Source organism: Peromyscus maniculatus, chromosome 4 (assembly GCF_049852395.1).
Source record: "Peromyscus maniculatus bairdii isolate BWxNUB_F1_BW_parent chromosome 4, HU_Pman_BW_mat_3.1, whole genome shotgun sequence".
Classification (NCBI taxonomy): domain Eukaryota; kingdom Metazoa; phylum Chordata; class Mammalia; order Rodentia; family Cricetidae; genus Peromyscus; species Peromyscus maniculatus.
The window spans coordinates 51,115,373-51,137,765 of NC_134855.1; the positions used below are offsets into that span (position 1 = coordinate 51,115,373).

At 39.4% G+C, this 22,393-nt stretch overlaps 1 protein-coding gene across 1 annotated transcript in view; it reads right to left on the bottom strand.

The window, feature by feature from the left end:
* Window positions 1–1,718: 1,718 nt before the first annotated feature.
* Cirsr (corepressor of RBPJ and splicing regulator) overlaps window positions 1,719–22,393 on the bottom strand; it is a 31,599-nt gene continuing 10,924 nt past the window's right edge. The window contains exons 8-10 of the mRNA XM_006972432.4: window positions 5,305–5,411; window positions 4,112–4,197; window positions 1,719–2,843 (exon numbers count right to left, since the gene is read on the bottom strand). Coding sequence (XP_006972494.2) covers window positions 2,165–2,843; window positions 4,112–4,197; window positions 5,305–5,411 — 872 coding nt within the window. The 3' untranslated portion in view covers window positions 1,719–2,164. The remainder of the gene's footprint in view (window positions 2,844–4,111; window positions 4,198–5,304; window positions 5,412–22,393) is intronic.

Consider the following 22,393-nt stretch of genomic DNA (forward strand, 5'->3'; position numbering starts at 1 on the left):
TAGTATCACCATAGCATGCAAATGAGTGAGCTTTTGGAAGGCTGCTGTTATGGAGTTTTTGTGTGTAAAAATGTCTCCCTTTCACCTCTTAGTTCATAAGGTTAGAATGCTGGTCCTTTGTGTTTGTCTAGCATCCTTAGCGGCCAAGGCCAAAAACTAAACTGCAGATGCTTGTGATCTGTAACCATGGAAATTTCTTTCAGAATTGGGTGGGTAAGATTAGAGCTTTAAAAATTAGTCCCTTATGTATGGTTTCATATTCTCAACACGAAGGATTAGATCAGAGATTTAAAAAACCTGAGGGGCTACCTTATAAAGTTAAGGGGTGGTGGCACATTTTGGTGAAAGTCAAAGTGTAAGAAACAGTATTTAATTCATTCTTAATTACAGGATGCATTTCAACATTTTTCCTCATGAGCACTGTATTGGTTTGGAACCCTCTTTTAAGGCAGTAAGTACTGCATAGGTTTTGACATTACAAAAATTATAAAGTCTAAAAAGGTGTACGGTAGAAAATAATCACAGCGACACTGATGAACTCAGGGTGTAAATTAGCCTTTATCAATTTCAAATGCATGCTTTTTAAAGTGAAGGAGTAGGATCTTTGAGGTGTGCTGGGAGACATTAGTGGATGTGTGAAGGAGCTCAGTTCCTCTCCAGTTTCCTTCATCTGCATAATCAAAGGGCTATTTACATCGTCAACACAGCTACATCCCAGGCCAGCTGCTTCCCTGTGCGTAGTCAAGGAGTAGACATGGAGTAGTTTTAACTCCTTGCAAATCTATTTTCTTCAGAACTTGGAAATTGTGACTGCCATCAAAATCAGTATTTTTGTACTAAATGAGGGATGTTTTTAAAAAGTGAAGCCCTGATAAAAGAAATATTTAATACATGCACAATAGGAAAAAAATTTGAACTGCATGGTATCTGTAATTTGTATTAAAAATTTCCACAGTTTTTCTTTACCAGTCCTTTGGCACATATAGCAAAAATTGTAGCTAAATTAAAAAACAACAACAACAAATGAAACCATTTTATATATTGGCTTGGTCTACATAGTGAGCTGCAGGCTAGCAAGGGCTACAAGGTGATAGTGAGACCCTGTTTCAAAGAAGAGGAACCCTCCAACTTTTAAGTAAAATATATCTAGTTTATATTGTTTCTTTGTATTTTGTAACATAAATGTTTTACCTTTGGGGGGGGGGGAACAACTTGTAATGATATGTCTAACATCAGAAAGGCTATTGCGGTAGGCAGAATAACCATTCCCCAAAAGATACACGTCTTCAAGCCCTGGTTCCTGTGAATATGTTACATTATATGGAAAAGGAAAATTGCAGGTGCAGATAAATTATGCAGGTTGAGATCAGTTGATCTTAAATGTGGAGATCATTCTGGACTCGTCAGGTGGACCCGCTGTATTCCCAAGGGTCCTCACCAAGTGGAAGAAGAATGCAGACTCAGTGTCAGGGTGACCAGATGTGGGAAAGACTTGCCTCCTCTGGTAGCCTTGAACTACAGAAAAGGGGGTCAGATGCCAAGCCTGGCTGCACAGAAGGGAGACAGTTCTGCTTATGATTTCATTTTATCCTAGTGAGACCTATGTCAGAATTCTGATTTTCACAACTGTTAAGTTTAAAGTAATTTTGTATGCCAACATGGACAAGTAAGAGGACATTCAATTATAAATATCATACTCTGCAGAAAAAAATACAGAGTTTTAAGTCTTAAGGAAATGCTGGTCGATAGCCAGTGTTTTATTTACTCTACTGAATTTCATCAGTTACATTTTGCTTCAAGTAAATTCAAATCTTAAAATAACAAATTTGAATTGATAGCCATTCAAGGTTATCACTGTTTTAATGGCATTTCAAAACAACAAAATCACAATGACTCACATATTTTAAATCTGGTACAAGGTATAAGAAACAGCTCCCAACAGAGACAACTTTCTATCTTCTAAACAGAGTCCCTACAAATACCTGCGAACTCAGCCTGCGGTACTCAGGTGCTGTCATACTTGAAATGACAGTTTATGGAGATGGGAAATTAAGAGACTCTTTTTTATTAGATAATAACGTCCTGAAGACATTCAGTAGGAAATGGAGTCCTTTCTCCCAGGTAGCTGTCCCTCTGCCGCCGCCACCCCCTTCCTCCTGGGTGCTCATGGTGCACCGTCTCTTCGGTATTCACCGTCACCATGGTTTCTGGTGTCTCTTCTCCTGGTCCGCTCTTCATTAGCACTCCACTGTGGCCAGTTCCTCGTCTCCCTTTGCCTATGACCACCAGGACTCCTGCTCCGGCTTCTCCTGCTGCTGCTCCCAGCCCCGCGGTGACTTCGGACCCCCCCGTTGCTGTCAGACCCTCTCTTCTCCGGACTATGACGATGGCTTCTGGACTTTCGGTCAGAACCGGAGCGGACATCTTTGCTATTCTCCCCCAAACTCTCTTGTCTTAGAAGGCTTACTTTTTCCTTGGCTTTTCCTCTGTCACTGTGACTGCTAGAAAGTTCTTCATGAAGTTTGTTCTTAGATGCATCCTCTTTAGAGTCGTTGGCTCTACTTCCTGAACTTTTGGTTTTCTTCTTCTTCTTCCTCTTCTCCCTCTCTCCCTTCTTTTCCCTGCTGTCGCTCTCACTGCCGCTTTCTGAAGTGTCGGAGGAAGAGGAGGAGGAAGAAGAGGAAGAGGAGGAGGAAGAGGAGGAGGAAGAGGAGGAGGAAGAGGAGGAGGAGGAAGGGGATTTGTTTTTATGTTTTTTGTGTTTACTTCTGTTCTTCTGTAGCTTCTTCTTTTTCTTATCACATTTCCTTTTCTTTTTTTTCTTTTCAAGTCTATCCAGTTTCCTGTGGTTGGAAAGACACAGTTCTTTCATCACAAAAGAGAAGCTGTCAGCAGACAATCTATCTTCTTAGAAGCTACTGAAAATGGTGTCCACATCTAAACACATTATTTACTTGATTTAATGATAAATCATTTTCTTCCTTTTAAATTATTCAGGCATGTAGACATTGAGTAGGAATTTAAATTAAGCCAACTTCCTGACCATACTTCAATGGGAATGACTATTCTTTTGATAAAACATTCCTATGACTCAGAACTTGAAATTACTTAGCATTCTAAATAAAATGGTTCTCTTGATTTAAAGAAAACTTGGGAAAGACATGCAGCATTAATTGGACCTATGCAGTTAGATGAAAGGTTAATCTTGTATCTAGTTTTAAGTGTGGAAATATTAATTAACATTAATTATCACTGGGCGGTGGTGGTGCACTACTTTAATCCCAGCACTCCAGAGACAAAGGCAGGTGGATCTCTCTGTTTGGGGCCAGTCTGGTCTATAGCACGAGCTCCAGGACAGCCAGGGCAACACAGGGAAACCATGTCTTGAAAAAAACAAAAACTAAAACTAAATACAAACAAAAAACAAAAACCAAATAAAAATTATCAAAATTGAGGATTAGAATATACTTTGATATTATAAACAATAATTACCTACTAGTTATCAGCAACTGGTTACTTTTAGAAACAGAGCATTCCACTCATTTCTGAATTTTTAGTTTGGGAAGCATAAGCTGTTTAGATGGGCGTTCTGAGTTACTAGGAGACACCAGCCTCTTCATTAGTTCTGCCAGCCATTCTCCGTGTACTGAAACATGGTGAGCGCCCTCTATTGGACTTGGTAGATCTTAATTCTTTAGCCCACAGGGAGTGTGTTTAACAAATTTAAGCATTACTATAATTTTAAACATTCTTTCAATATTCCTCATAAAATTTCACAAAATGTAAAAAAAAAAAAACATTAAAAATATTTTCTAAGAGCAAGTGGTATGCAAAGATATATACAGTTTTATTAAGAAAAATACAAGCTACAAAAAAGTCTACTTCCAAATTAAATGTTCTGAAAGGTACAATAGCTTGGTAGTACAGTCTGAGGACACAAACACTAATTTTCTTATTATTGAAAAGATAAAACTGTTTACTCTAGCTGAAGACTAAATCAATACGAGGGACCCACAGTCGACGCATCACCATGAGCTCTCACCCTGAGCTGAGTGCAGAGCCCAGGTGGGTCAATGGAGAGAAGGCTGTCCCACAGGGACTCTTTCCTTACCTGAGTAGCTTCTGCTTCTGTTTGGTTGTCAGCGACTTTAAGAACTCAACTTCAGGGTCTTCTTCACCGTCACTCGCAACATAGTCCTGAGTCAACAAAGAGTCCAATTGCTAGATTTAGACTAGTGACTAGACAGGAAAGAACACCTGGAACTGAGTTCGTGTCAGGGACATACCACTGCCGGTGTGGTACTCCGGACTGAAGTGTGTGGGGATTAGAGTATTTCAACAGTTATGCCCCACCTGCTAAGCTAGATCAAAGGTTAATGTAACTGCTCTGTAAGTCGTGGAGACTATCGGGACGGGGAAGGTAAGTCCAGACAGAAGTGCAGTAGGCTGCTGCTCTCTTCAACACTTGAAGACTTACCATCTGAATACAGCACTTTTAGTTTAATGGAATATAAAACCAGGAGCATCTTGAAGGGCCGGGACCACAGCTCCAGAACAGAACACTTGCCTAACATGCACAGGGCCCTGGTTGCAAGCCCCATCTGCACAAACATTGAAAAATCTGAAGACCATGAAACTTAGACCAAAATATCAGTAACTTTAAACTTTATTATAAAATATGCAATTATACATTCTTTAAAACTCAAGCCAGGGCTAATGGCTCAGTGTATAAAGGTACTTGCCACCAAGTCTGATGACCTGAGTTTTAATCCCTGGAATCTCCATGGTGGAGAGAATTGACTCTTCCACTTTTTCCTCTTGATTCGCACCGGCACATGCATTTATATGCATGCCTGCATGCACACACATGCACAGGCTCTTACACACACAAAATGCAGTAAGTTTGAAAACTTCTAACTTTCTGAATTTATGAACAGTTTAATAAATAAGTTTAAAGCATTTTCTATAGTGCTTAGGGAGCTGTTTATAGACTTCTGTTGGCTCAATTTAATGTCATTTCAAGGGTGTGTTAGCAGGAAGGAGCAAACAATCCTATCACCAGTTCATTTTATCCACATAAACCCAAAGGAGCCATTTCATTTATTAAAATATAGGTTTATAAACAATTTCTCATTTAGGTTAAAGTAATAAAGTAGCAAATTCAAAATACATTTAAAGCATTTTCTTTGCTCTATCTTACTTTCCTATGGATATATGCATATTGGAAAACATTAAGTAGCAATTCACAAGCAATCACGTTTAGATTTCCAGACATTTTCAGCTTACTGATAAAAAGATCATTACCTGTGATGGATCATTTGCGGTCAAGTTTCTCCCCAGTACATTTCGTTTCAGTGCAAACCCACTGTTTCTCATCTCCGCTATTAGCTCCGAGGGGTGCATCGACGGCCCTGTTCACAAAAATCACAGTTTGAATGTATCATTTATATCTCTCTACCTTTTTTGGACTCCACAGTAGGAATGCAGTTGAAGCTTTGTTAAGTAAAATCACAGCTAAATCAACTCAATAATCTTCTGCTGAGCAAATAATCAGATATGATTTTCTAAAACAGCAGTCTGGAGATTCAGAATAGAAAATAATTGCATTTTTCCTTACGTGCAAGGGGATGCTTGGCTTATGTAACTTTGTCTTTTGAAATGTCTACTTGAAAGTTTTTAGTATAAAATAAAAACAAAATAATGAAAAACTACAATTAAATTTTTAATGGGTATTCTCAGTAAGAATTCACTTTAGAGTATGTTTTTAAAAAAATCAAATACCAATACTGAATATACTACCATGTGCTTGATATTACCAATACCATACATCCATACTCAGGCACTTCAGTTATTATTGCATTTATATGTGTACCTGGAATCTGAAACTTCTAGTTATTACGGTTGGGGACAAGCAGTGTAGGCTAGCTGTAGGTATGCATATTTTCTATTTTCCACAAACCGGTGCTTTTACTTTTGCAACAGTATCCTAAGCTGGAAATCAAGCTGCTTTTTGGTCTCGTAATATGTACTAACAAAATATTTAAAGGCCGGCTTCCTTTGCTCACCATGGGACCTAGTCAGGGTAGGAAACTCTTTCCTCCCCAGCTATAATTTCTCATCTCATTTTGCTTCTCCTGTGGTTACAAACTAGGCAAAACCAAACAGCCCAGGGGACGCAGCTACAGTACAGTGTGGTAGGAGAAAAGCTGCTGCCAGCAAAGGCTTCATATGAGGAGAGGGGCAGAAAAACATTCAGAGCAGATTTCTAGTTTGTTGATCAAAGAGTTTAGTTCTCTCCTTCTGCTTTTTGGTCCTTTGCTCCTTATTTGAATGTTCAGCTACATATTACTCTGAAAAGCAGAAGTTATACAGTTTAAGTCTCTTCACTTGTCAATAGCAATTTTGGTGAAAAAAGTTTAGGCATAAACTAATACCTTACTGAGTTTTCCAGGACTTCCTATTCTATTAAAATTATCAACAACTGTAAACCTGTTCTATGTTCTAGTTATGAGACACACAATGGTGGGGGGAATTGCCCATGATTGGAACATGGGGATTAAAACTAATTTCTATGGATTATTTTATATAATTAGCTTACTAGCATTAATAAAACCTTAAATAAAATTTGAATTTTAAGTATTAGTTGCCTCTGACTGGCATAAAAGTACTCATACAACTAATATTTTAAATAAGTAACAACAGCCACTTCGGTGGTTTTTCAAGTTTCCTATGTAGGAACACAATTTTATGAAGTATAAAATGGGTCTTACTATTAACAACTTCAAATGATAGCAGACAAACTCAGAAAGCACACATGCTGTGGCTGGGCTGGAGCTCAGGGCTAGAGCACCTGACTAGCCTGAACAGCATTCTGTGTTGGGTGCCCAGAAACATACTCCCCAAGCAAAATATGATAGAATTAGAAGCCTGGCTCTTAGGGTGAGAGGATACTTTTAATTTCATTATCTTCATCACAGGATGGGTAGTTTTAGTATTTTAGAAACAATGTCTTTATACTAATTCTAACTACTTGAAAATCGTCTTTCCTGTGTGGCAGATACTAAGACTATGAAACAAACATTCCTGTTTTAGCACGAGCTTCCACAGTGTTCAAGTGGCATGCCTGACAAAGTCGTTATTATCAATAGCATCCAGGCTACTTTCATGACTATTTTACGATATATATATATACAAATATATATATTTGTTTTTTCTTTTGGTTTTTCGAGACAGGGTTTCTCTGTAGCTTTGTGCCTTTCCTGGAACTCACTTGGTAGCCCAGGCTGGCCTCGAACTCATAGAGATCCGCCTGCCTCTGCCTCCCGAGTGCTGGGATTAAAGGTGTGCGCCACCACTGCCCGGCCTTTTTTTTGTTTTTTTTCGAGACAGGGTTTCTCTGTGTAGTTTTGTGCCTATCCTGGAACTTGATTTGGAGACCAGGTTGGGATGATATTTTTTAAATGATAAAAAGTGCTCTTTAAAGAATTTCATTACATTATTTTTAGGTGTGTGTACAGGTATGGAGGTCTGAGGACAACTTGTGAGACTTGGTTCTGTCCTTCTATCTGTGGGTCTGGGGAATCAAACTCAAGCCATCAGGTTGAGTGGCATCTGGATGGCCCCAGACATGTTTTGCACCAGGAACTGAACCTCACACTTGCTAATCAACCACTCTGCCACTGTGTATATCTCACCAATCCAGAGCCAAGTTTTGTTCCCATATTTTTGTACTTAAATCTCCTACCGTTAAAAGCTCAAGGTTTAAAGTTCTTGGTTTAGAAGATGTGACAAGGCAGGTTTAATTAAGATATATTTAGCAAGACATTTTTATACTTTCCATGTCACTGTGACAGAGGCTATGTAGAATTATGCTGACAAAAGTTAACTCCAGCTCTTTGAAAAGTCAAAACAAATACAATAAACATATATGCATGTGTGTGTATATATCATACACATATAAGCCTGTATGTGTGTATACAAGGTTCTCTCCCTTGACCACTCTCTAGATAGGGTATCAACACTACAGTTCAGGATACTGAACAGGCAGTAAAGGTGTGAGATATCACCCCTGGCAAAATAGATACCTCAATAAAAGAGACTGCACAAGTATGTTCAAACACAAAATAAGCACCTTTTAATGTCTGGTAAATTACAGCTGGATATGGGTCATAGGAATGCTTGTTTTGTTTTTTTGTTTTTGTTTTTGTTTTTTTCATAAATTTACAATGCCAGAATTCACTGAAGAATTTTTCAAAAGGCCAACTGTGCTGTTTATTTATTTTCAAGACCAGGTCTCATGTAGCCAAGGATGACCTTGGACTTCTGATCTCCATACCTCCAGCTCCTGAGAGCTGGGATTACAAGCACGCACAGCCACCTGTCACAAGCAAACCCAGGGCTTCCACATGCTGAGCAAGCCCTCTGCCAACGGAACCGCATTTACAGTCTAGGAATCTGTCCTGCAATGTGTCTGTGAGGGCTGCAGGGCATCTAAGCCAACCGGGTTTGGCCTCCTCCACAGCAGGAAAGCCAGTCCACTGAGCAACTGCTCTACACATTCCTTAGTCTCAGACTTTCTTCACTGTGATACGGACTGGGTCAAAATCCTGATTTTGATGATGGTTTTTAGTTTGTGTCCTGACTAGAGACAAACTTTTCTCCTAGGAAAACTACTCATGCAACTGCATCTCAGAGAAGAAATCCCAGAAAGTGGAATATGTTGAAGAGAAATATGTTGTACAGATTACATTTGCAAAGGGCTTAATCTGCTTACTAAAGGTTGTTATTTTTTAGAAAGACAAAAATCAATGGGAGGTAAAGTGCTCTACAGTAAAACAGGTATTACATTAGAGAGTCACACAGAGACTCAGAAGTTTTCAGCTGGATGCATGCATGACATATGCCTTAAATCCCAGTATGCAGGAAGTGGAGACAGAGTTCAAGGTCTCCCTTAGCTACACAGTTAGTGGCTAGCCCGAGTAACCCAAGAAAGACCCTGTCTCAAAAAGCCAAACACAAAACCTGACAATAGAAAGTAAAGGGGCTTCACGAGGAAAGGCCGCCCATCTGAAGCAGTCAGGGGACAGCAGTCCCTGACAAATGCGGAAGGCATACACCTCTACTTCACCACTAGCACAGGCTACCTTCACTCAGTTCACAGCAGTTCAGCATTCCTTTCCAAGAAAGCTTTTCTTTTTTTCCTTCTTGAGACAGAACTCAGTGTGTATCCCAAATATGGCTCAGGAATATTCCTGATTCAGCCTCCTGAGTCAAATGACCATTTCTGTCTATAATTTGTGGCACTGAATGAAGAGAGGGTGGTGAGCTGTGGGGAGTAAACTGGTGTGACAAAACTTTCCTGGGCCAGAGAGATAGCTCAGTTAGCACGGGGGCCCGAATTCAATTCCAGAACCCATGTAAAAGAAAAAGTGTGCTAGCAAGCATTTGGTTTTTTGTTTTGCTCTTTTCTTTTTTTGGGGTTTGTTTATTTTGTTTTTTGAGACATGCATGCACCACAATGCCTGGCCTAGTAGCATCTGTCTGGAATCCCAGTACTGAGGAGATTGAGATAGGCAGATAACTGGAGCTCACTCGCCAGCCAGCCTAGCCTACTTGGCAAGTTCCAGGTCTGGTAGCTGGCACCCAAGGAATGACATCCGAAATTGTTGTGTGTACACACACACACACACACACACACACACACACACACACACACACACACACGAGAAAGAAGCCTTTCCTTCTTTCCTTCCCCCAGTTTAACACATTAACTGGGTCCACAGCACCACCATTTCCATGAAGCAGAACCTTTTTGGGGGAGGGAGCAGGAGCAATGAGACAAGGCCTCCTGTAGCCCAGGTTGGTCTTGAACCTGATATGCATTTGAGAATAACCTGGAACTCTTGCTCCTCTGGCTTCTATCTCCCAAGTACTGGGATTACAGGCTCCTGGAGGTCTTTTTGTCCTTTCCTAAGGTTAAACTGACTGTATGTCTAGGGAATCACTGTTTGTCCCTTCACTCCAAGGACACATAGGGACACTAGTACACTATTCAAAGAGAGAGCCAGTGGGAATCATCACGAACTATCTCATATTTACATCCAATTCCTTACTGTACCATAACAAGTTTGCCTTTAAGAAAACTTATGGAGGGAGGGGCTGGAGAAATGGCTGAGCTGGTCAGAAAATTGGCTGCTCTTGCAGATGACATGGAGGCTTACAACAGGCTTGTAACTCTCTTCTGGTCTCCATGGGTACTAGGCACGAATGTGATACACAGGCACACTCACACATACATATTAAAAAAAATCTAGAAAGCTTATCAAAAATTGTCTTTTAAAAAAGACTAAAATGGAAGACAGATGTGGTGACTCATGCCTTTAATCTAGGCACTTGGGAGGCAGAGGCAGATGGCTCTCTGAGTTTGGGGCCAGCCTGGTCTAACCAAGCAAGTTCCGGACTAAACAGAAAAACCCTGTCTCAAAAAAAAAAAAAAAAAAAAAAAAAAAAAAAAGAAAAAGATTGAATAAAAACAAGGTATAATGACATGTTACAAAATACCATAATGAAACCCATTACTCTGTATGCTAACTTAAGGAATTGAAAGAAAAGAAAGGAAAGGAAAGGAAAGGAAAAAGGAAAAGAAAAAGGAAAGGAAAGGAAAAAAAAAAAGCAGGGGATGAAGCAGAAACATGTAGCATAAGTCCCAGGAAAAAGTGAACAAGGCTATTAATAAAGCGTGTGGGTGATGTTTATTTATAAAGACGGGGATGTTCTATGGATGATTTTTCTAAAGGTTATGCAAGCCCCAACTGTACTAACTGTATTAAACTGTGCCATCCTCAGGATTTTCCTGACACACTGCCAGTTCAACTTAGTGGAGGCGGGAGACAACAAGGCTCCTGATTGCCTTACCCCAACTTCATACTGAAGACAGCTAACTGGTCTCTATTAAGACATAGAACATAAAGGAAAATTAAACATTTCATTTTCATCTATGTGGCTGAAAAATACAAAGACAAGAAAATATGAAACTATCCTTATTGTATGCTAATCAAAATTACTGTTTGTTAAAAACAACCTTGCCTTGCAGAATCAATATAAAGGTCTATGACATATTTGATCATATCTTTATTACTTATGTTTCCAACCTAATTTACATGGAAAATGGTGATACAACAATAAAGCTAATTCATCTGCGGCAGGGACTGTGAGACTCCTCTGTGTTGTGAGACCACGAAGCATCAGAACTTGCTATTCACTGTAAATTAGTTACAGAAATATAAATGCTCTGGCTCTCCATGAGTCTCAAACATGGCACATGGAGGGCTGGGATGTGACTCAGTTGGCACGTATGGTGTGATCCCTAGCATGCCATAAATTGGGCACAGTTGCTGTGGGATGGTCTGTATGTCAAATCTGATTGGTCAATAAATAAAACACTGATTGGCCAGTGGCCAGGCAGGAAGCATAGGCGGGACTAACAGAGAGGAGAATTAAGGGAACAGGAAGGGAAAGGGAGTCACCACCAGCGCCACCATGAAAAACTGCATGTGAAGACGCTGGTAAGCCACGAGCCACGTGGCAAGGTATAGATTTATGGAAATGGATTAATTTAAGCTATAAGAACAGTTAGCAAGAAGCCTGCCATGGCCATACAGTTTGTAAGCAATATAAGTCTCTGTGTTTACTTGGTTGGGTCTGAGCGGCTGTGGGACTGGTGGGTGACAGAGATTTGTCCTGACTGTGGGCAAGGCAGGAAAACTCTAGCTACACACGGTGGTGCATGTCTGTAATCCTAGCATTTGGGATGCTGAAGCAACAGGATAAATTCAGGGTTATCCATGGTTACACAGTGAATTTGAGGTCAGCCTGAGGGAGGGGAGGAGAATATACTACCCATGAAGTTCAGGAACAAGTAAAACAGAATTAGAAGTTAGTGCTTATGGGAGGAGGCCAACTGGAAAGGGTAGACAGGCAATCTCTAGAGTGAAGGTAATGGTCTCCATCTTGTCAAGGATGTGGTTGGCAAGTGCACACATCTGTCAAACTCAAGGGCAGTGCATTTTAACTTAAAAAAGTTGTAAGAGGCTGGGAATGTGGATGTATGCCTTTAATCCCAGCACTTGGGAGGCAGAGGCAGGCGGATCTCTGTGAGTTCGAGGCCAGCCTGGTCTACACAGCAAGTTCCAGGTCAGTCAGGACCATACAGTGAGACCCTATCTTAGAAAAACAAAGTTATAACAATACATCTAGTCAACAGTGATTGCTGAATGGTGGCACTACAGACTCTAAACTGTATCTATACATTATATATCTTACTATAAGGGGAGAGATGCATGGAGAATTTGAACATCAGACACAATATAGAAAATGATTTTTAAGATCTATCTTACTAACATTTTAGGAGTCTTGTTTTTGTCTTCAAGCTTGTATTATTTTTGAGAAAATCAGTTCATAGGAAAAGTACAACTTTCTATTATAAACTTTCTATTATAAAATATTTAGAAGAAATGATAACCTTTGCTGTTTTGAATGGTTAGTGGAGCTTTTCCAGGCACACACTTACTAAGTAAACTATCATCTGCTAAACATGTACACTGTACAGGCAATGGGGATACAAAAACATTAAGATAAAGTCCCTAGTTCAGAAAAAGTTTCCAGGAGGAAACTATTAACCGAGTATCATTTTCAAACTTTCAGAGGTTTAGGAAAGAGTAAAAGCAGAGCATTCTAAGTGGAACACAATGAAGGTTCACATTCTTCCCCAAGTTTGATTTGGGTAGAAGAATTAGTATTTACAAGACCAACTAAATTTCATTCTTTACCCAGACAAGCACAAGCTAATTTCCTCTACTGAAGCTGACAATAGTAGATGGAACAGTTGAGACAGTCACATAAAGGAGACTTATGAGCCTGGAGAGAGGGCTCAGTCAGTAAAGTGCCTCCAGCGAGCACTATGACATGAGTTCAGACCTCCAGTACTCAGGGAAAAGCTGAGTTGTGGTGCTAAATGCCTGTAATTCCAGCACCAGGATGGAGACAAGAGGATCCATGGGGCTCAACCCAGGTGTGTGCAGGCACATATATAGACTATGACAGTGACTGGAGACTCAGAATACCCTTTGAGATTATGAGAGCTCGATCTTCCATTAGGATCAGACATGGCCTTAACAAAAAGCAGAGCCATTTATTGACAGAAAAGGACTATAATTAATTTGTTGGCATCAGTGGAATTTCAAAGAATCACTTAAAAAATAATTTAGGGGCTGGAGAGATGGCTCAGAGGTTAACACGTGTTGCTCTTGCAGAGGACCTGGGTTTGGTTTCTAGCACATGGTGGCTTTTAACCATCTGTAACGCCAGTACCAGGGGATCCAACACATCATCTGACCTCTGCTGGCACCAAGCACACATGTGGTGCCCAGACACACGTGCAGGCAAGACATTCATAAAATAAAATAAATCTAAATACAGAAAAACTACAATAAAAAAACACGCAAGGGGAGAAGCAAGTGGGGGGCTGGGGGTGTGGCTACAGCAGAGCACATGCTGAGCACACAGAAAGCCTTGGGTCTCATCTTCAGCATGGGAAGAGGAGGGGGAGAGGGGGACAGAGACATTTAAAGTGTTGAAAGAAAAAGCTACCAATAAAGAATTCAAAATCCAATGAAGGGTTTCAGAAGTAAGTAAGAAGCAAAAGCCTCAGATGAATGAAGAGTTTGTTGGAAGCTAGACCTGTATTATAGGAAATATTAAAAGTAGTTCTTCAGAGAGGAGGATGGAGAAAGGGACATACTACATTGACAGTAATCAGAAAAGTTAGCATACTAACGTTAATTTGACACTAACAGAGTTCGAAGCAAGTGTCTTAAGTTAGGGTTATTACTGCTGTGAAGAGACACTATGACCACAGCAACCCTTATAAAAGAAAGCATTTATTTTGGCCTTGCTTACAGTTTCAGAAGTTTAGTCCATTATCATTATGGATAATGGCGATGCATGGCAGCACACAGGCAGACATGGTCCTCAAGAAGTAGCTTGGAGTTCTACATCCAGCTCCACAGGCAGCAGGAAGAGAGACACTGGGCCTGGCTTGGGCTTTTGAAACCTCAAAGCCCAGTCACAGTGAGTGGCACACTTCCTCTAAGGCCACACCTCCTAATCCTTCTCAAGTAGTGCAACTCCCTGATGACTAAGGATGAGTCTATGGGGGCCATTCTCATTCAGACCACCACAGCAAGGACAATTATTAAGGATGAAGAGAGGCATTGTAATGGTAAAGGGGCAATTCTCCAAAAATATCCAATAATCTGAAATGTGTACATACCTAATGGCAGAGTATCAAAATATTTGAGGGAAAACTAATACTTGAAATATATGCTTTTCTCACACTAATATATAGTATTCACCAAATAGTAAACATTCTGGACCACACAGCTAAACAAATGAGAAAGAATGGAAATTGTACAGGGCATGATCTCAGATCACCGATTTAAACCAAAAATTTGCTAGAATATCTCACAATAGTTGGAGATCCACACTTCTAAATAACACACAGCAAGGAGGTGTCAGGAAAGACTAAAAATGTATTCTGAATTAAGGAAAATAAAAACATAGCAGCTGTTTACTAAAAGAATGTGGTCGGTTTTTCACTCCAGTTGGAGAGTGTCTCCATATTTGAAATTTGTCAAGTGTTAAATATAGAAAAAATATATACCTGGGCTGGTGAGATGTTCAGTGGGGGCAACTTGCTATGCAAGCTTGACAATCTGAGTTTGACCAGTGGAGTCCACATAAATGTGGAAGGAGAGATAGAACTCCACAAATAATAATATAAAGAGAACAACCAGCCTGCTAAGCAACCATAGCTGACAGGAAGTTTATGTTATTAGGGTAACCAACAATGAACCAGGATAGCTCAGGTTAAAGAAATGGTTAAGCACAGCGGCTGGACATGTCAAAAAGACAAACCATGTGATCAGAGGCCTGGGCTTTGAGCCTGGTGGTAACAGAGCTCTGGGAAGGATGGAGGGGCTGAAGACTGAGTCCAACCATGGTACAGGATCTAATCTATGCTATTAAAGCATCAATAAGAACTTTCAGCAGTTTAAGTAAGCTTCCCTGGTCAATCACACGGAGCACATTGTTCCCATCAGTGTACAGGAGGACACAGTGGTTGACTTTCTGCAGGAAGTCTCATGCCTGTCCTTGAGCCTTGTTCTAGGTGGCTCTTTTGTTGCTGCTCCTGCTCTGGAGCCTTTCTTTCGGCTATAAAACTATAAGCCTAAGAATAGTGCTTTCCTGAGTTCTAGGAGTCCATAGCCCTGGGCTGCTGGAGGAAGCCCTGATTTGCAGGGGTTTTGGTGAGTAGTCTGGGAATGCCTGACCATGTAGCAGCTGCTCTCTTAGATCAAGGCAGTCTTTTTGAGAAGTTCTGACCTAACTTTGGGTGGTTAGTGCCAGAAATCACTAAATAGAAAAACAAACAAACAAAAGCAAAAAAGACCCAAACCAATAAAATAAAATTTATCAAAAATCATAGGAGACAGTAAAACACATACTTAGAGAGATAATTACAGTAGTTAATGGACATTCCAGAAAATACGAAAGATTTAATTCTAGGAGGTGGTGGGATTGCTGAGTGGGTAAAGGCCCTTGCAGCCTAATGACTCAGGCTGACCCCAGGATTCACATAGTAGGAGACAGACTGACTCTCCAAACTTGGCCTCTGACCTCCACATATGTGCACACTCACACACACAAAATGAATGGATGCAGTAAAACATGTTAACATCAATTCTGGGGCTAGAGGTATAGCTCAATGGTAATGTTGACTAGCATGTGTTAAGGCATTTCAAAGAAAGCCCACTCCAAAACCAACACCAAATCTTACCTGAAAGAACAATAAATTAAACCCAAAAAGAAATAAAATGGAGAACAGGAGAGAAAAATTCCCCACCCTGAAAACTACTTCTCTTCAAAGACCACAAAACTGCAAATGCATCAGCCGGATATGGAGAAGAGAGGGGCACAGGACTAACCACAGGAAAGAGAGAAGAGACATCACTACAGACCCCAGGTGTTAGAAAGGGAATAACAGAACGTGTGTCTTCGAGTTTTACTAAAACACTCCCGCAATTAAAGAAATTTAATAATCAATAATAATGACCTTTGACGTTAGAAAGCTTCAGGCCCAGATGAATTTACTAGCTAAATCTATCAAGCATCTAAAGAGAATATAAAAGGATAGAAAAACTGCAGGCCAGTATCTCTCATGAACACAGATGTAGAAATTCTTAACGATGTATTAGCAAATTGATTCCAATAATGTATAAAAACAACTTATATCGCAGTAAGATATGCAAGGCTGGTTCAACATCTGAAAATCAATTCATACATCTGTGTGTGGTGGCTTGCACCTGTAATCCCAGCACTTGGGAGCTAAGGCACGAGAATCCAAAATTTGAGATTAGTCAGCACTCCAAAGTAAGTTCTGAATCCAGTCTGTCAAAAAACCAAATGTACAAACTCAATTAATGTAACCACAAATCATGTTATCAGGCTAAAAAGGAAAAACCATATGATCATTTACAACATTTACAAAAATAATGAAGTTGAATGTTTCTAAATGGTGCATTTTTTTGATCCATACCGAAAACCAACAACTGGCATTATCAGAGCTTTAGGATTGGTTCAAGTGCTTCCTGTATTGGAGAAGAACTAAAATTAAAGGGTGGGTGATGGTTGGCTAAGAAGCAGGCTGAAGCAGGTTGTCATTAACCACTCAAAGTGCTTCAGCAACTCAAGTCCACCATCTACACAGGGACTGCTGAGGGCTGGCATCAGTGTCTTCGAGACAGAAGGCTGAAGCCAAACAAGCATGGATATGAGAAATCTCATCCAGGAAAAGGAAGCATTTAGGAAATAGAGTTTCACTTTTTATTTCATGAAAACAACCTGGCACACTGTTTTTTAGATAACTACATATTAATTTGTTTCTTGGTGGGTTAGAAGGTTTATTATACAACAATTCACATTGCTGTGTAAGTGTTTTATCATAACAGGACACTATTCTATGGAAGAGGAGAATAGCCCAAACAGCAAATCTACAGATGTAAATAGATCAGCGCCTGCCTTCCCCTTGGAACTAACCGGTAAATGAAAGCTCAAGGGTGAGGAGTTTCTTTTTGGGGTGGTAAAAATGTCCTAAAATTGACTGCTATGGACATACAACTCTGCAAATGAATTCAAAACTGCAGAACTGAGGCCAGGTGGTGATGGTGCATGACTTTAATCCCAGTGCTCAGGAGGCAGAGCAGGCAGATCTTTGTGAGTTTGAGGCCAGCCTAGTCTACAAAGAAGTTCTGGGGCATCAAAACTATATAGACAAACCCACAGAATTGAATTGTTCATTTGAAATTATAGCTCAACAAAGTTGATGAAAAAACTTTTTAAATTTTCCACTCTACTTTGTCAAAAGAAGTTTAATTATAATCTTCATTAAAAGTTAAGAGTCAGTAGTAAAAATAAAGGTGACAGGGCTAGGGATACAACTTCAGATGGTACAGTGTTTCCCAGTAGGCATGAAGCCCTGAGTTTGATCCTTAGAACTGCACACACCAGCCTATAATCCCAGCACTCAGGAGGTGGAAGCAGAAGGATCAGAGTTCAAGGAAATCCTTGGCTACATATTGAGGTAAAGCCAGGCTTGGGCCACATGACACATTGTTAGAAAGAAAAAAAAAAAAAAAGCTACCCAGTATAGAAAAGACATGTGGGCTGCCATTTAATTATACTGTAGGAAAGCTATTCTATAAAAATTCATTCACGGTTGAAGCTTACAAGTTTTGGAGGTAATTTTGATGTGTCTGGAGTGGATAGAAACTTACAAACTTAAGATGATCTTATCAGCAGAAAAGATATTCTAAACCAGCTTAGCCCAAAGAAGCATTTTGATTGCCTAATTTAACTCTGTAAAGGAGAAGTAAATCTTATAGCTGGTCTCTGTAAACCTCACAGCTGGAATAGTCTAACAGCACCTTGCAGTTTCCAGTGATCAAAGTAAGTTACTTTATACACTATACTAAGAATTTCATAATAGAAATAATGTAACACCAGGGGGTGTGGTTATCATGAAATAATTACACTCCTGGGAGATTACAGGCACAAGGCTGTACCCCAGGGGTGTGATTATCCCATGATAACCACATCCACTGAAATTGCCTTATTGCAAAAATAATCTCTATTCACTGGCAGGACATTATTCAATAGGTGATTTTTTTTTTTAAATGAAAAGACGTTTTTAGCTTGAATCAGCAAGTGGATTAGGAAATTGGTCAGTTTATTTTTTTACTGCATTCAAATTCAGAATACACTGCCATTGTTTGCTTTCCTATTTGATACAACAGTGTTTTGATTTTGTTTTTGAGAAGCTTTTAAGAGTTCCTATTAGCTTTCATTAAGTGCTAGTGTTAAACTCAGGTTGGACTTTGAAGACGTTGTTAATGGAGCAACATGATTTAAAATACCCGATCCCCTATGTATAATTTTAATTCTCCTAAAACAATGTTCATTAAAAAATTTGAAAAGTGATTTACTTTCACTGTTGGAGATACAGATAAGTAAAAATATGGGGCAAAGTATCGTAGGTAATCCTACCAAATAAAAGCACTTTGAATATTTTGGTCTACTTCCTTCCAATACCTTTTCTAAATTATGTGCTTCACTCCAAGTCTACCTAGAGATAAAGAGAAACACAAGTCTAACTACTGCTTAATTAATTAATTAATTGATAAAGTGTTGTGCTGCTGGAGCTCAAATCCAGAGCCTCGTGCATTGTAAACAAAGCCTCCACCACTGAGCTCTGGCCTTAATGTGTTATAACTGGTCTTTTTATTTGACCAAATGTTGTAAACAACATCCATATCACTAAGGAATTTTCCTATCATCTTATTTAATTATTGAGACAGGTCTCACTGTACATCCCTGGTTGAAATCTGATTCTCTCTTAAGTACAGAGATCAGAAGTATGCACCACCAAGCCAAGTTTCTTCCTATCATTTTAATTGCTGCACAGTTAAGTATGCCATGGTAACAATGTTTATACTTACTCATTTATACCTTTCCATTAAATAGTCAGCCATTTTTTGTCCTTTAACAACATATCCATGATTACTTCCTTAGGACAAAAATTTACGACTTTTATAAGTTCCACAATTTAAGCAAACAGAAATAAGCACTATCCTGTTGAATCTCAATTATTCTTCCATTTAAGCAGATAGTTCTCAATCTTGACGGTGCATATAATTTAGATCAGGACTTCAAGAATCTCACTATGTAGTTCAATCTTCCTGCCTCAGCTTCTCAAGGACTGGCATTAATCTAGTCATGCCTGACTACATTGGGAACTTGCATTAGCTCATGTAACAGTGGCACAGATGGTAAAATGTACTGGTCTATTTTTGTCTTCACTTAATCAGAGTTCAGTGCCTTCAGACACTCTTAGTGTACATGATATAAAGATTCAAAATCCCTATGTCTTTATTTGTACTTTTCTTGTACTTATACCTTGTCAATCTGGAAGGAAAAACTGCAAATGGAAATTTCCCTAACACCGTATTTCTATAAAGACTGAGGCAAGAATTAGTTCAGTCTGCTACCCATTTCTCATCATGAACACGGCCTTTACAGCACACTAGTAACTAAGCTCTCTTTAGCTATTCCAATTATTTTGAAATTATGTTTAATATGGGAATATAAAGGAAAATATTAGTGATCAGAAGACCATCATATGACATTCAATATTTGAGAAGCTCAAATTTTAAGCTTCTTTTCTAATTTTAATTCATCATATATAATATAAATTAAAATTGCCTGTAATCTTACAAATTAACTTATCGACTATTTCATTCTCCCTAAATCCTTCCAGTTCTAACTGACATGCCTTGTTCTATATTAGAATCATAGTCCAGATTCACTCAGTGCACCTCAGCTTATCTAACATACTAACAGTCTATTCTGCCTATTTCCCTAGTACTAGATTAGGTTACAAGTGAAAATGAGAAATGCTGAAAATACGCCCCCTTTTGAAAGCTCCTTCAGTATAACTTTCATTTTCCTTTAAGTTATTCCCCTTCCCAAACAAACAAGCAACATGCAGAGAAGCACTATGCTGAAACATCAATTCCGCTTGCAACAGTTTTCCCATATCCGGATCACAAGTATCACTGAGCATGCATAGAGGACTCCCTCTGCATGCTCTCATTATGGCACATTCTATGATGGGACATGGAAGTTAGCATTAAACTATTTACTTACTTATCTGTGTATGTGCACGCGCACATGTGCACCTGAGTGTGGTCTATCTATGGGCATCATGTTATATGTATGACAGTGAAGGTCAGAAGATGGCACTGGGTCCCCATGAACACGGAGTTACAGGCAATTGTGAGCCACTATGTGGGTGCTAGAAGCCAACCCATGTCTTCTGGTAAGTGCTCTCAACTGCTGAGCCACCTCTCTAGCCCCAGAAAGTCAGTATTTATACAGGCTGCAGCATGAGTGGCCGACCCACTTTTTATGAGAGCCATTTATATCTGAGACTAATCATCTAAAGTGACTCAAGTTAATTTTTTTGTGCTTGTGTTTTATTTCTGGTCTTTTAAGCTTTCCCCAACACAAGATCTGCCTTACCTAAGTCATTCTCTCTTAGGCAGATTCATAGATAGTCAGGTCTGTGTTCCTAGCTAGACTGGAAACTTGGAGCTCTTGTCTGTGTTCTCATGTGACATGTTAATATTTTAATTAGGCTGTATGGGTAGAACATGTTATCGTCTGTAAGTTAAAATACAAAGTTCAAAATAAAATTTACTGGATAATGTGGACAATGCTAAATATGAAGTTCCGAGATACAATTATTTGAAAAAGGAAATAAACTATAGTCTTAAAAGAATTAGTTTTTGCCAGGCAGTGATGATGCACTCCTTTAATCCCAGCACATGAGAGGCAGAGGCAGGCAGATCTCTGTGAGTTTGAGGCCAGCCTGGGCTACAAAGCAAGGTCCAGGACAGCCAAGGCTACACAGAGAAATCCTGTCTCAAAAAACCAAAAAGTAATTAATTTTCAAAGGTAGGCATGTGGCTCAGCCTGTAATCCTAGCACTGAGGCAGGAGGACTGCCACAAGTTTGATGCCAGCCTGGGCTAAACTTATATGGCAAAACTATCTCAACACTGGCCACCACCACAGTAATTAATTTTCAAATAGAACATGTGCTCTACCAAGGAGCTTCATGATTACCCCTGCACATCTGTCAGATCAATGTTCATCTCACTAACCCCTTACTTTAACATTTGGGTTGCTTCTACTCTTTAATACTAGGGTTTTGCCCACTAAGACATCTCCCTGGTCCTGTTCTTAAGGTTCTTTTTTATACATACTTTCAAATGGCCCTCTAGGAAGGCTGTTTATCAAGTGTTTATTTTACCACTACTCTAATACTCGGTATAAAGTAGCTTTAAATTATATAGAAGTAAGAGAACAAGGAGGAGGAAAAGTAGTAACAGTTACTTTAAAGAAAGATGGAAATCAAAGTTATACTACCAGCCTTTTTTGTTTGTTTGTTTTTGAGACAGGATCTCTATGTAGCCTTGCCTGTCCTAGAACTCTCTATGTAGACCAGGCTAGCCTCAAACACAGAGATTCACCTGCCTCCTGAGTTGAGATTAAAGGTGTGCACCACACACCTGGGTTATCCTTATTTTTAAAATCAGGAGCTGAAACTCATGTAAGTAATGTGACTTGCTTAAGCTTATTGAGTTAAGTACGTTATTTTCACTATGATCTATTGCGAGTTGGGCTTTGATTAGTGGTCTGTCTCAATGAAATACTAAGAAGGTTCTAATAAATTTAAATGAAAGTTTTTCAGTTTTTTCATAAAAAGAACCAAGATGATAGCTATACTCCAAACCAAATCAAATTTTCTTAAGTATAAAGCAATATGCAGAAGGTAAATAATTTTCAAGTAAAAGTCAACTTGCTGTGGTAGTTTGAATGTAATTGCCCATTAAGCTCATAGGGAGTGGCACTATTAGGAGGTGTGGCCTTGTTGAAGTAGGTGTGGCCCTGTTGGAGGAAGTGTGTCACTGTGGGGGGGGATTTGAGGTCTCCTATGCTCAAGTTAGGCCTAATTCAGTCCACTTCCTGTTGACTTCAGATCAAGAAGTAGCTCCTTCCCCAGCCATGAAGATAATGGACTAAACCTCTGAATCTGTAAGCCACCCAATTAAATGTTTTCCTTTATAAGAGTTGTCATGGTCAAGGTGTCTCTTCACAGCAACAGAAGCCCTAACTAAGACACTTACCATGTTTAGTGACTTCAATGACTTAAGGTT